This window comes from Chondrus crispus, genomic scaffold (assembly GCF_000350225.1).
Source record: "Chondrus crispus Stackhouse genomic scaffold, scaffold_185, whole genome shotgun sequence".
Taxonomy (NCBI): Eukaryota; Rhodophyta; class Florideophyceae; order Gigartinales; family Gigartinaceae; genus Chondrus; species Chondrus crispus.
In genome coordinates this window covers 76,830-91,281 of record NW_005179064.1, presented here as the reverse complement: position 1 = coordinate 91,281, position 14,452 = coordinate 76,830, and the positions used below count along the sequence as shown (strand labels likewise).

General features: G+C 54.4%; 1 protein-coding gene across 1 annotated transcript; it reads left to right on the top strand.

Moving 5' to 3' along the window:
• The first annotated feature begins 8,813 nt into the window (after positions 1-8,813).
• On the top strand, positions 8,814-9,080 carry CHC_T00003312001 (hypothetical protein). The gene has a single exon (XM_005714743.1). The coding sequence runs from the start codon at positions 8,814-8,816 to the stop codon at positions 9,078-9,080; it is 267 nt and encodes an 88-aa protein (XP_005714800.1).
• The last annotated feature ends 5,372 nt before the right edge of the window (positions 9,081-14,452 follow it).

Below are 14,452 nucleotides of genomic sequence, written 5' to 3'. Positions count from 1 at the left end.
GGGGGGATAGGATTAGGAACGGACGCCGGGCGGGAAAGGGGGGTGGGAATTTTGTTAGGGGGGGTGAGGTCCAGTGGGCGGATCCAGAAAATGTTTAACGGACTGTATCTGTTGACTACACTGTAATGCCCCCCGTTGTCGCTCTTGCTGTCAGTCACCCTCACCGCGGCGCAAGCCCCGAGTATTAGATGGGTGACTGGCAGCGCTGCGTAACGTCTTCTCTAGCTACTCATCCGTTTCTCAGCACCACCTGCAGAGAAACGATTTTCCCCGTGCCTACGTGCGGAGGTTCGACACAGCTTACCTCCTTGCTCCCGGCGAGGCGGAATGTCAGGAGTAGACCCAGCGAATATCAGCCCTCCTTCCGATCCGGTGCCAGCCAACGTGTCGCCCTCCCTTCCCGCTCTCGACGCCGCCACCTCCGCGGCGATCTCTGAGCTTGTTGCAACTCAGCTCAGAGAGGCGCTTCAATCCCTACAACCGAATGCAGGGACCCAACAGGGGGTTTACGTCACCTCAGCTTACCTCTGCCAGGTGTCGAACAGGCTCTCCGAAGTCGCAGAAACCCTCGCAGGTCTCTTGTCGCAAGACCAGTCATCTGTCTCACAAGAGGCTTTCCGTGCCGAAATCTTTAAGATTTCTGATCAGCAAGTCGCCGTGTTTGGGGTGTACGAGCTCAACGCCGCCAAGTACGAGGTACTGTGCGGAAGGCAGGGAGCTTCTGGGGTCGCCGACCCAGACCTCCTCGAGGCGTACATCGACCCGCCTGCCGCCTTCAGCTCAGCGGGCCGGCAGGCGTTCCGGCGTCAGCAGGTCCAGTCCATTCGCTTCGCCGCCCAACTCGCGGGGCGTCGTCGGGGTGGACTCAACGCGCCGCCGGCTATCCGAGGCCTTCTCCGAGGCCCAGCACCCGCCAGTAGCTCTACCTCAGCACAGACCCCATCCACCAGGGGTCGAGGGCGAGGACGGGGACGCGGACGTCGAGGGGGTAGGAGCAACTAACCACAATGGGTTCAACGGGTCGACCGACAGACCCTCCCTCGGTGCAGGTGGGCAACTCGTACAGGGCGTGGGAGGACGTAGGTGCGAGCCTTTGGTTGGTGAGGCAGTTGAGGTTCGGACTACAACTGCCGTGGATGAAGGAGGTGCCCTACCAGCGCCCCCGCCCGTACTCGATGGCGAGGGAGGACGGGCTGTGTGCGAAGGAGGAGTCTACGCGTTGGTTGGAGATGGGGTTTGCGCGCAGGGCGACAGAGTCGGAGGCCCGCTTGCTGATGCGTACCGGCCTCATCTTCCCATCATTCGTCACACAATCGGCGGGGAAGAGGAGGCTGGTCAACGACTACAAGCGAGCCAACGAGTGCATGGAGGCGAGGAAGTTCAGGATGGACCAGATATCCGACCTTGCCTCCGTGCTGGTGAAGGGCGATCACCTCTTCAAGGCCGATATCAAGGACGCCTACTACCACCTGCGCATAAGAAGACAAGATCAGATGCGGTTGGCCTTCTTCGTCGGGGACCGCATCTATCTACCGCTTTGTCTCAACTGTGGCCTCGCCGTGGCCCCGTGGTTCTTCACAAAGGCAGTAGCTCCCGTCGTTGGGTTTCTACGCAAACTGGGCCACCGCGTCTTCTCCTACCTGGACGACTTCTTTGGTGCCGCCAAGCCTGCACCAGGGAGTCGCTGCGCTGGTCGCAGGGAGACCCGCCAGTTCGGGCGCATGATGCGGCTTCTATTCGAGAAGCCCGGACTACTGCTACACCCGCTGAAGTGCTTCTTCCAGGGCTCTACGCGACTCGAGGTCCTCGGCATACTCGTCGACACCGACGGGGAGCGCTTCCTCCTACCCCCGAAGAAACTCGCCGCGATCGAGCGCAGCGCCGCAGCCCTACTCAAGTACGCCTCGCAACACCGCCGCTACGTCAAGCGAAAGGCGGTGGAGCGCTTCGCTGGCTTGGCCAACGCTGCCGGGCCCGCGGTTGTCGACGCCTGCCTCCGCCTCCGCAAGCTGTTCTTCGCGTTGGGCAGCTCCGCCAATGGAGCTGCGGAGCGCAAGGAGCGAGGGCAAAGTACGCAGGGGGGGCCTCAGCGAGCCCGGGCGAGCCCCCCTGAAGTACTTCGCCCGCAGCGACGCAGCGTGCAGCAGCTTCATGTGCCCTGCCCGGAACGGGTCAAGGGTTTGGCCGCGCGGGCGCCTCAAGAACAGTGACACCGGGCGCTCCGCGCCCGGGCCCGCCGCAGGCGAAATTTTTGAGCGTGACGAAACGAAACGTGACGAAACGAAACGTGACGAAACGAAACGTGTCGAATCGAAACGTGACGAACGGAAAAATCACAGTCACGGCTTCGTTTCGACGACATGGCGCGGGGCGACGCGGCGATCCGCACCTCAGTCACGCAGCGATGCGCGACTTGCAATGGTCGGGACGGCTAAGCAGCAACCCACACGTGGGGCGCGCTATCTGGTCGCACCCCGACGCATGCCTCTTCACGGATGCCAGCATGTCGGGGTGGGGAGCCGCCTGGCAAGGGGAAGTGCCGGCGTCGGGTTTCTTTGGCGAAGAGCAGGAGGGCGCCCACATCAACGAGCTGGAGCTGAGTGCCGCCCTCCTCGCCCTCAACAAGTTTCTACCCTTCGCCCGCCGGCGCCACGTGTTGCTGGTTACCGACTCCCTGGTGACCGCACACGTCGTTCGCAATTATACAAGCCGTTCACCCCGCCTCCTCGCAAAGCTACGCCTACTCAGAGAGCTTTGCGAGTCGAACAGCATCGCTATCTCTACGCGCCACCTTCCATCCGTGCTCAACTGCTGGGCCGATCGGCTGTCACGGCGGAGGGACAGCTTCGATTGGCACCTGCCCCCCGACGGAGAACGGCTCCTGGAACGTCGTTTCTCCGTTCCTCTCATCTTTCTCGACGGCCACGCCCTACCCGATCGCCCCTGTCCGTCCGCCTTCTTCCCTGTCGTCGTGCCCCGGCCAGCGCTCCTGGGTGTTTGGGCCCGCTACCTCGCCGCAAGAAATGGGGCCCTCATCACGCCGCATTGGCCCCGGCAGCAGTGGTTTCAGAGCGCCGCCGCCGTCGCTCGCCCTGTGCTGCTGCCGACCTCCATCACGACGCCGTGGCCCAGCGCCATGTTCGTATTCGGGCAGCTGCCCGGAGCCGTTGGCAGAATGAGGGTACCGCCGCAGCCACCCGATTACTAGGGGCCCGCGCGGGGGCCTCTGATGCCGCACGGTTGCTGGGACGCACGCTTGCATCGAGTACGCAAGCGGCGTACCAGCACCATTGGGAGGCCTTTCGAGCCTACTGTGCTGCTGACAGGGTCCGCTCTCTTCCCGCCGCGCCCGTGACGGTCGCCTGTTATCTTGGACATTTGTATGGGAAGGGGACTGTACGCGGTGGTTCCATCCGTCCCTACATTGCTGCAATCGGATCCCACCATCGCCGCTTTGGGCTCCCCGACACGACGGATGATCCGCTTGTTACCTCTGCGCGGCAAGGAAACCTCGCTAACGATGCTGCTCGCTCTGACGGTCCCCCTTTGCGCTCCGCCCCGCTTCCCGCCGCTTGCGCCGAGCGCGCCCTGAAGCTGGCCCTCGCTTCAGCCACGCCTCGCGTCCTTCAGCGGTGGGGCGTGATTGCCGTCGGCTTCCTGCTGTGCACACGCCCCACTAGCTTGCGCCCGCTTCGCCGTTCGGATGTCCATCTGGGACAGGGCGAGGTGACAATCCAGATGGTCCACTTCAAGTATGGCGAGCGCGGAACCTCGCCCCGCATCGCGCTTCGCATCCCTGTTTCCTCGACCGCCGACCCCGTCTACCGCCTACTCTGGTCGCTCGTCCGCGCCGCTCCCGCTCCCACGTCCTATTTTTTCCCGGGCCCGTCTACCGCTGTCGCACTCACCGCGGCCGCGCTCCGTTCCGCCTTGGAAGAACTCGTTCGCAACGTCCCGCCTCCGGCTGGCACCAAGTTCACCGCTCGCTCGTTCCGCAGTGGAGGAATCTCTGCCGCGTACGCCGCGGGGGTGAGGCTCGCAACCATTATGCGGCTGTCGAACCACACCTCCGCCGAGGTAGTGCATAAGCACTACCTTGACGCTCTGCTCCCGGTTTCTGCCGCGGCACGGGTATTCTTCGGGCGCTTCGGGCCCTCGCCTGCCCCCCCGTCCCATTTGTGACCGGCGGCCAGTCTCGACTCTTTGGCATATTTCGGCGCGGGGCATGGATTACAGACTGTATCTGTTGACTACACTGTGATGCCCCCCGTTGTCGCTCTTGCTGTCAGTCACCCTCACCGCGGCGCAAGCCCCGAGTATTAGTTAGGTGACTGGCAGCGCTGCGTAACGTCTTCTCTAGCTAGTCATCCGTTTCTCAGCCCCGCCCGCCCGCTCCTCGCGACCGCGCCTTTTTGCCAAGCGTCTCTATTTTCATCTTCTTTTCTACGTTCGAATATGATACGTTACCTTTATTGCATGATACGGCACCTGTATTGCGTTGCGTTACTACATAACGGCCGTGATCCCAGAAATTATTTAGAAATTACTCCTGAAATAAAATCTGTGTTACAAGGCATATTTCGGCGCGGGGCATGGATTACGCGCCACATTTGGCAATCTGACCTGAAGTCAACGGTTCCAGAAAACATTTGCCCTCTACGCGCAACAGCCACGGATCCAATCAAAGTACACAACTTTCCCGCCAAACCTGTGTAGCCCTGATCTCAACATCAAGAAACACCGTCTTTGCCCATAACCGTCTCAGCTGGTGCACACCGTTCCCCCTAATCCCTTTCCTAACCACATCCACAGCAAAAATTCAACTTCCGCCATCCGCAGTCTCGAGATCAGTCCTCAAGAAGATGTCCATGCACAGAATGGAATCCGTCCCGTGGCCTTGGATCCCTACATCGAATCAGCAACCTCCCTCCTCTCAAAATCCCCTACCATCATCATCGGCATTCCAACCGCCCAAGACCTCCTCCATTCCAAATGTTCCCCCTTCCACCAGCCCGATTGAAAATGACAGTCCCACTGCCAGTCACCGGAAAAAAAGGAAAGGGATCGCGAGCTGGAGCACCAAACTACAGTGATAGTGACGTTAACGATCTCCTCGACATCGTCGCAGTTGTCGAACCCCTCGGTGCGAACCAGTGGGCAATAGTCGCCCAACAATTGAACGACTGGTGCACAGCAAATGACCGCCCGGACCGTGATATGGATTCTGTCAAAAATAAATTCGATAAACTCGCTAACACGAAAAACCCAACTGGAGATCCGCAATGCCCTCCTTCTGTCCGTCGATCCAAAGAAAAAGCACGAGAGATACATGCCAAATGCGCTGCCTTTACTATTGGGGATGAATCGTCAGACGACGAACAGACCGAGCGAGATATTGCACGAGAAAATGAAACCACTGATATCTCAGAGCAAGTCAACGGAAACGAAACAAATCAAACTGCGGACGACGGTGAAAATGTACGTGAGGAAAATCCTCACTTAAACGCTCTTGGAAAGAAACAGTTGGCGCGCGTCGTAACAAACGCAGGCCCGGGTCGACTGAGGTTAAGAAACAACCTGAACGGGATGGCCTTGTAGCATAAACACCCCAACGACAGGGGTGTATGCTCAGTCCGCGTAAGAGGCCCTGTAGAACGCGAGAAGAACAGAAAGGACCAGTAAGCAACGCGTGAGGAAGGACACGGGCCGGTAGCGGTGGTAGAGCGGGTCGGGTCGCGAACGCGTTAGGGTACGCAGTAGAGCGGATCGACATCTCGACGCCCCGGCGCGGCACTGGGTGACGCTCCAGTGACGACGGGCGGAGGCGGATCCTAGCTCACACGCGCGCGTACGCGTCCGCTACCCGTGTCCTACTCTAAAACGCGAACAGAGAGAGCGTGCGCGAGTTAGAGTAATCGTTCCGGGTTAGCCGACGGTGAGGTTCTGGCCAAGCCGATGCTTCCCTTCCGTCCGCCGCCGTCGGTTCCTGTGGTTTAATATACATTTACGTGTCTGTCGCGTGTATCATACAGGGCTACAGTACAGTCCGTACTGCACTGTAGCGCGTTACAGTGCTGAGCTACCGTACTCAGCTACTGTAGCGCTGTCCATACACGTGTGCGCGCGCGCGCCGATGATACACGTGTGTGCGGGCGTCCTGACAGTCCTGAAAGTACACGTGTTGCGGGCGTCCTGACAGTCCTGACAGTACACGTGTGTGCGCGCGCGTGATCTAATTCTAAATCTAGTTCTGATCCGCGCTGATGCTACAGGCCTCACCGAACATGTCGGTGACATTTCGAAAGGCATACATGGGGATCTCTAAAGCAATCTCAGATCAAGCACACGCCATAATAGGGATGTCTACAGGCCAACAAAATAATAGTATCGGAGAAACAGAAATCAAAAGGATTATACAAGATGAACTTAAGTCCGAGCTAAGCGCCACAAAGAATTCAATTTTGGAACTTAAGTCGTTGATAGTATCGTTTATGAACCAAACTCAGAGCTGAGACATGTAGCAGATAGACTACTGCTCAATGTACCCTTCAAGCCATGGTTGTGTAATAGTGTCGCAATTCGCGTACGTCGTTCTGATCTGAATCAATCCTACAAACCGGGTTCGGAAATTAAAAAGATGAACTATAATCCTTAAAAGGCGTTGGCGTTTGAAACTATCTGAGGACAAAGGGCATTTAAGTCTTGCAAATGGGTCCTTTATAGCCCGGACTCCCCATTCAGCTGATTGCCTCTCACTTGGCATGACGCGTTGTAATATTATGTCAACGGCAGCCATCTCTGACGACTTAGGTATTCCTTTTGTTTCGTTTGACTTGCGCCCTCGAACAATTTTCCCTTTCGTATGTCTAATGTCTCCAATGAATGCACTGTCTCCTAGAATGGCATACCCGGGGGGCGTCATGCTGTCCGAAAGTTTGTGGAACAGTAGGCCAGAGGCATTTGCCAGTTTGCTGTCGTGCCAACTTCCCGGAAAGTTAATTCCTGCGTGAATTATCTCCCCAAAAAAGTTCCAGACGAACAAGTTAGTCACCTCGACACTCTGTGTGTAGCCCTCATAAAAGGGGTTCTGTAAATCAGCATTAGTGTAGTCGGCACAGGGCATGCGCGCTCCGTCTACTACCGCGAACACACCTTCCAGGAGGGGGCCAAATTTTCGGTTAGTTTGCAACAAAGCGCTTGACGATTCCATCTCGTCCACTGTAGGCCATCGCACCTCGAAGTCGGTTCTTGATCTACGCTTCACAACACGAAGCAAAACTTCCAGTCCGTAATCAAACCATACCCCAACCGAGGAGGGTACCAACACAAATATTGGAGCAAGCATGTATTGAGTAGTGCTAGCCTTTAGGTACCATAGTACCATCCCAAGAATATCAATTGAGTTTATAGTACACTTGCGGCCTCGCACCTTCGGACCGACTCTGTAGGGACTCCCGAAATTCATTTTTGTTTGTTCGTGAGCAAAAACGGGAAGAAGCCGAGAGATACTGAGGTCTTTTGGGATATTCACCGCGACGACAAAGTCGGAAACCCCGCTACAAGCTAAAAGCTGCTGCCACGGCGTGGGATATCAAACCGGAGTACGCGAGATCAGCGCTCTTCGCAAGAATTTTGGTTTTCGAATGCGCTTGTTGGCACCATTGGAATGTGCTGTTCTGCTCTGACTTGCGATGAGGACGGAGCACATGGCTCCGTTTGAGGCAACAAGGGCAGCTAAACTGGAATTAATCAAGACTACAATGTGACGTGCTTGCAATCTGCTCATGATGCAAATGGAAAAGTTTTCTTAGGGAGGGCGTCAAGGTCCTGGCGGGAGGAGAGGCGGTGAACGAGGAGGAGGACGGGGGGGCGGGGGTTTCAAGGGTGTGCTCCCGGGCGAGGGCGAGGGACGAGGCGGTGGGCTGGGGGAGGAGGAGGGGGAAGAGGAGGGGGGAGGAGGAGGAGGGGGGTTGGGGAGGGCTCGGCGACTCAGGCGACGAGGAAGGTGAATGGGGGGTGGGTGAGGTGGGTGATGGGGGAGGGGTGGGTGAGGGTGGCGAGGAGGGCGTGGTAGGGAGCCTGTTTTGGCGAGGAGGTGGCCCGAGATATCACCAGCGAGAACACGCCAGACGGATTGGCTTGTAAAGCCTACGGTGGTCGTACTGCTTCTTGTATCGACTTTTTGCGCGCCAAAAAGCGATGTGTTGAGGAGTGGCGAAGTGTAGAGACCCCCCTCACCCCTCTCCAAATTCTCTCAAGTGGCGGAACGGCGCCACACTAGATGAGATCCTATTGGATGGCTATAATTAAAGTGGGAGAGTGGCAAATTCCTGGATCCACCCAGTCTTAAGACAGTTTGGACCGGCTTGGACGGGCTTGTTTTGGACGGTCATGGACACTTCTTTTTTGAAATACATAAAATAATCGAGCTGGAATTATTAAGTGTGCGCAAATCAGGATCTTGTCGCCCGTGACACTATCATCACAGCAACATTACGGTTGTGTGTCCTCTTCCCTCGAGTAGTCTCCAGTATACAAGACGCGAACAAGAGAATCATCATGTAGTCCATGACGCGCTTGTCAAATTCTTCACCACCGAGATGAGTATCACCATACGAACTCGTACACATCTCCGTGTCTCCCTTTTCACCACACACGCATATCTCCAACTCTAACCCCCTCATCCCCCCCGCTCTCTCTCCGCACATACGCCCTCTCTCCATCCCTCGATCCGGTATACAATCCTTCCCCCTCCATCCCCCTTCAACTATTTTCCGTTCCTTGCCACCCCCGTCTCTCAGCCCCAAGCCATCATGGGCAACTCTTCCCCCTGCCGCTGCGTGCTCGCCGTCGCTACCGCCTTGCCCTCTCCGCGTCGCACTCCCAGGATGCCCTTCCTCCCCCAGAGATCCAATATTTCAAACCCAACGGCTTGTACTCCACCTGTCAATGGGACGCCAAAACGGTGCGGCATCTCATTCCCCGCCATGAGCTCACCCCTCGTCACCCCGGTATGGACGAGCCTTCGGAATCGTTGCGCGAAGAAGGTCCTATCTCCATGCTGGTGTACCCCGTCCTGAACGAGATTCGTTGCTTCCACGCGCGTCTCCGCACCGAGTGCTACCTGCGGATCAGTCCCCGCGCCACAACAAGGAGCCATATCCCTTTTGCAAGTAGAAGCGGGTCTAGGCGTCGTACAAAGGGCTGCGGGACAAGCGGGACATGGACTGCAAGGAGGTCAGCTCTTTCCGACATTCTCCATCTCACTCATTGTATGCTTGCTCTTCCATATGTAGCCCTTACGAGAGCCATCCCGCCCTCCCCAAAACGTTTCTCCGTTACCTGTAAGGAGAGCAAACAGAGAAAAGTTTTGGGTTTTGTCCCAAGGGCGAACATTCAAATTGCAAAGTTCTCCATCACTCTTCTATTTCTACGTCCCATTGCTGGTCCGTAAATTCAGTTTCCCAAATGTCTTCAATCCACTTTTTTGCGACGGCACCATGTTCTTCATCACTCCGGCGCCAGCTCTAGATAGCTTGGCAGGTCTTCTCTCCTCTCCATTCACATTAGCCACCTTCTCTCTTATCAATTGCTATGACTTTGTCACTGGACGGACCTCAATTCGTCTACGACAAACGTATAGTGCAGTCCATATGTTCTCTTTCTTACGATCACCGTTTGATGGCACCGCCGAGCTCCCCTACCCAAACACCGATTGCCGAAAATGTCCTGGGACAAGCTCAGAAAATTGAAACGATGAAAGTTCTTGCTCCTGACAGGGATGAATCATTGACAAAGAGCTCGTATTCATCGTCGGAGGAAGGCTACTCAGCTATTGCGGCCGCTATCTTTGTTCTTTCACCAGAAACGAAGGTGACGCATCGTCAAGTCAGTTATCCGCGAGCCGAGCTTCCATTTCTGTACACCATTACCTTCGAAGATGTGATGAAGAGGTTTTCCCCGCAAACGTTCCGCAAGGCCTATCGCATGTCGCTTACTGCATTCAATGCTCTCATCACCCTAGTGCGAGATAAATTGGATAGACCTTTCAAGGGCCCCAGTGAGTACAGAAGGGGAACTATTCCATCTCACATAAGACTCGCAGTGACACTGAGGTTCTTATCTGGGGGTAGCTATTGTGACCTAGTACTTGCATATCAGATCCAGAAGTCCACCATTTACAGCATTTTGAACAACACCTGCAGAGCCCTTAACAATCGCCTGCGTCTCAAAGGTTTCCCTGAAACAACAGCTGAATTACAGGAGATCGCGAATGATTGCCAAACCTCGCGAAATCCGTTGAGCCCTTGGTCTGGATGCGTCGGCGCTCTGGATGAGATATGCGTCAAAGTGAAGAAACCTTCAAAAAAGGAGAACCCTGCTCAGTTTTACTCCCGCAAGGGCTTCTACGCAATTCCCGTTCAGGCGCTATGCGATTTGAGCTATATTTACCGCTTTTGTTCTGTGCTGTGGACCGGCTCGACGCATGATTCTCTGGCATACTCTGTGTCCGGACTCAAGAGGGAAATAGAAACGGGCATTTTAGGAGAGATCTTCTACATTGTAGAGGACGAGGCGTATACATGCACGGAACAGGTGATCACACCCTTTCCCAAGAGTGAAGCAGACTGTAACCAGGACAACTTCAACTTCTACTAATCCTCGTTGCGCATGCACATTGAGCAGGCCTTTGGAATGCTCGTTGCGCGATGGAGGATTCTGAGAGGTAGATTGGAGTTCTCAGTTAAGAAGAGTACTAATTTTATCTGTTTATTAATGAAACTACACAATTACTGCTTGGAAAGCGATATCGAGAGCGAGCAGGTTGCTGTCGAACTAACGGACAGTGAAAGAGAAATGCTTGAAAATGACGTGCGGAGCTGGTCGGAAATATCAAGGGGAGTAACTCCCCCTGATATTTCCGACCAGCTCTGGAATTCTCGGGCAACTGTAGCCCGAGAATTCCAGAATCTGCCAGATAACGAGCGTCCTGCTCATGAGGGGACCCTGCCACCTCTGGACATCAACACTATCTCCAAGAAGCGAGATAAACTTGTGGCTGTAGTCAAGGGGAAAGGGAAAGAACGTCCATATCCGGTAGTGACGTGGTTATATCGTGTGGGACCGCAGTATAGTTCGGGAGAATCTACTGATAGGGAATCCGACTGAGGGGGGTGTTTTTTGGGTTACCGAGGTTGTGTTCCCATCCCAGTTGACACGCAACGTAATGGTAAAAGTAATTCGAGGCAATGGCCTCTCACTGTATTCGCATATACGTACTTTATTTATCCATTGTGAGAAAGAACGGCATCCGTTTGCACCGTTTCTACGTCATTTATTAGGACAACATCATCAATTGGTGTAAGTCCTACAATATCGCTGTCTGTTGCACGTCCCACAGCAGCTTCAACTCCATTCCTCCCCACCATTTCATCACTTTGCAATTTCTTTTGAGACCTGGACAGCAACGTGGAGCTCAGCAATTTCATAAAGTCTTTTGTTGCGTCCTTCAACATAGCATTGCCGGTAGCCTTAAGACCATCCTCTGCACCCCCAGCAGCATGCGCGTACGTGTCATTCGCGAAGCAAAAGAGCTGCAGAGGCTTTCCTTGCTCTTCCAAGTCCCGCAGCTCTTTGCTCGAACCGGCTTCCTCCCTCTCCTCCACTCTCCTCTCTGCCATGATGCGCTGAGACTCTGCTCTCATTCGATGAGAATCGGTCACAGCATTTACTAGCTGCTTGAAAGATGTTTTCATAGACTCGCCACTCTCTGCGTCACGGCGTTTGCGCTTTTTTCCCGTGGCAAATCCATCCCCATTCCATTGACCACTTCCACCTTCATCATATCCTCCTCCCTGCAGAATGACCTTGGTGCACATGTTCGTGAAGTTCTCATCAGCGTGGTCCGTGCCCTGTCTCGTACAAGTAAACAGTACCATCAGGCGTTTACCAATCGTATTCAACTGACCATTTGCACCATAGGTAAGAAAGTTTCTAAAGTTATCTGGATCGTTCTGTCCGGACGCTTTCCATTTCTGCAGAACTTCCGTGAACTGAGCCCTAATTTCCATAAATTATCCTTTAGAAACGATGCCGGGCGATGACAGGGCGGCGAAAAAATAGAATCAACGTCGTCAACTCTGCCGACTAAATCCAATCTCAACCTGATTTGAGAGTTGAAACGCGATTCAATTATTCCCCAATATGAGTCCCTCGTGAAACCTGTGTCCAATTGCAATTGGACGCAGGTCTCACGAGGGACAAGAGCTCAGCAGAGCCCATGGGCTCTGCTGAGCTCTTGTCCTGTACCAGCTAATGCGGCCTTCGCCAGTTCGTCATCTCTCATAACCACACACAGCCGCAAAAACTCGCTGATGCTAAACGGGGGAGTGCTTCTTGAGCTGGGGTTTGCATAGGTAATTTTTTCGGACGGCGGAGATGTACTGTTCGAGGGATGGGTTATTGATCCTGGATTTTGTGCACCTTGTGCTTGACGTTCTTGATTTTTCGGCGCACATGCAGGCGACTCAATCGAGTTGCGTCTGCACTTAGCCGGTTCTAACGACAGTTTAAGTCGCTTATACGCCTCTGCCTCCCCAACAGAGACTTCACGCAATAGCACTGAGTCTCTCGGTGCACGTCGGATCGCAATGGGAGATAGCTCATCCCTTTCAAGCTTCCTTCGAAGCCAACCTGAGAGTCGCGCCGTTTGTGGGTGAGTGTTTAACGTTATTTGAAACGTCTTGCCAGACAAGAAGGATGTTTTCAAATACAGGAAGGTCCTCGATATGTAAGCCAGCTTATTTTTTCCCTGTTTACATCCCCAATGTTTCAGCACTCAGTGCTGAAACACTGGGGATGTAAACACGTTAGCCGTCGAGGATTTGAGATCAGTCTGGTCTCAAATCCTTGACAGATAACGTCCAGAGAAATTCGTAAACTGCGGAGAGTTCATCCGCCACATAGATTCTTACCTTTCCAGCTTTGCCCTCGTCGTCAGAAAAGACATGTGCACAATCATTATGCACATTTGCTCTGCTGTTCAGAACTTGAGATCGGCCGCTGAGCCCACTAGGAATTTCATCTACGCTCGACTTCGATGTGTGGTCGCTTCGCCCGTGAATGCCATCAGAATCCTCCGTGGTTAGCAATGGTTGCGGGCTGGTTGGGGGTACTGTAGGACTTTCCAAGACAGAGGGTACTTCGCTTTCTTGCTCACAGCTCGTTTGCGCATGAGAATCGACAGCTCCATTTTTCCAAGCTCAATACATCAGATCGTTTTTCGTTTGCAGTTACTGGTATGCTAACCGCTACTGTGCTTGGTGCGTGAACAGACTCTGCGCTTGAACGAAGCAGGTTCTCGCTCCCAGCTGTGTTTTTTGATGGCTCTGTGACATCTCTGCTGCGTCCATAATATCCTTACCACGAATGTCTACGGAGCGGGGAACAGATACTCGCTCACCGCCTTCATAAAAGTGCAAACGACGACTGTCAGTGTAAGCAGCAGGATCACGATGATTTGGATCCACGCGCAGAAGTCGGGGGCTGCGTTTGGAAGTCCGGCAGCAGTCATCCTGCGTGAAAAAGGGGCAGAGATGGACAGAGGCGAAGGAGGGGAAATGGTGATCAAGGAGAGAATAGGTTACCCGCAATAGTCGACGCAAGTAGATAAAAAAAAATAAAAGGGATTGCGCAGCGACTCGTGCTAGTTGTTCGGCTCGTTGGTGGGGAGATATTTGTTGAACAGGGCGAACTTTTCGGATGAGGATTGCTTTTAGCAGGTACTACCCTCTAAAGGTATGAAGGGTCTGCTATGGCGGGAGAAGGGCGAACTTTTTGTATCTCTAGGATTAGAAGTTTCGCGTCGTGATAATTTGAAAGTTGGAGGTTGGAAAAATGGATCTTCTTCGGATTTATGTGATCTACGATAGCCAATTAGGTTTTGTTTGGTGGCATCGGTTTACGCACAGATGTATTGCAGGGGATTAAATTAATCTGCAGTGCGTTGATATGTGTATTTTAAGGAATGTTAAAAATAGACCAATGAGAAGCTGTTTTGCACATGAGACGCCCGCGACCGTCCAAAACAAGCCCGTCCAAGCCCGTCCAAACTGTCTTAAGACCGGACCTGAGTGGGAGCAGCGATGGAGGGCGGGATAAGGCGCGTAGTGAAAAGGCGGTACGATGGCGTGGCGGCCTTATGCGGGGGATGTGGAGCGTATCTGACAGCAACGACAGCAACGCAATAGTCTGGCGATAGCCGCCTCGCCATTCGCGCAATGCCATTGGGCGTTCTGGCGCCATGTCTGCCTAACATTCTGTCGTATAACAACGCCTGCGCCATGCCGACGTGTTCCGCTCCTAAACGGCCGGCCCTCCGCCGTCCAGCTCCCCTGCCCCCCCCCCCTCTCTTTCCTTCCCCTCCCTTCTTTCCTTCCTCCTTCTTCTTTCT

Coding starts and splice junctions, on each gene's coding strand:
- CHC_T00003312001 (XM_005714743.1), top strand. CDS start 8,814: ATGGGCAACTCTTCCCCCTGCCGCTGCGTGCTCGCCGTCGCTACCGCC.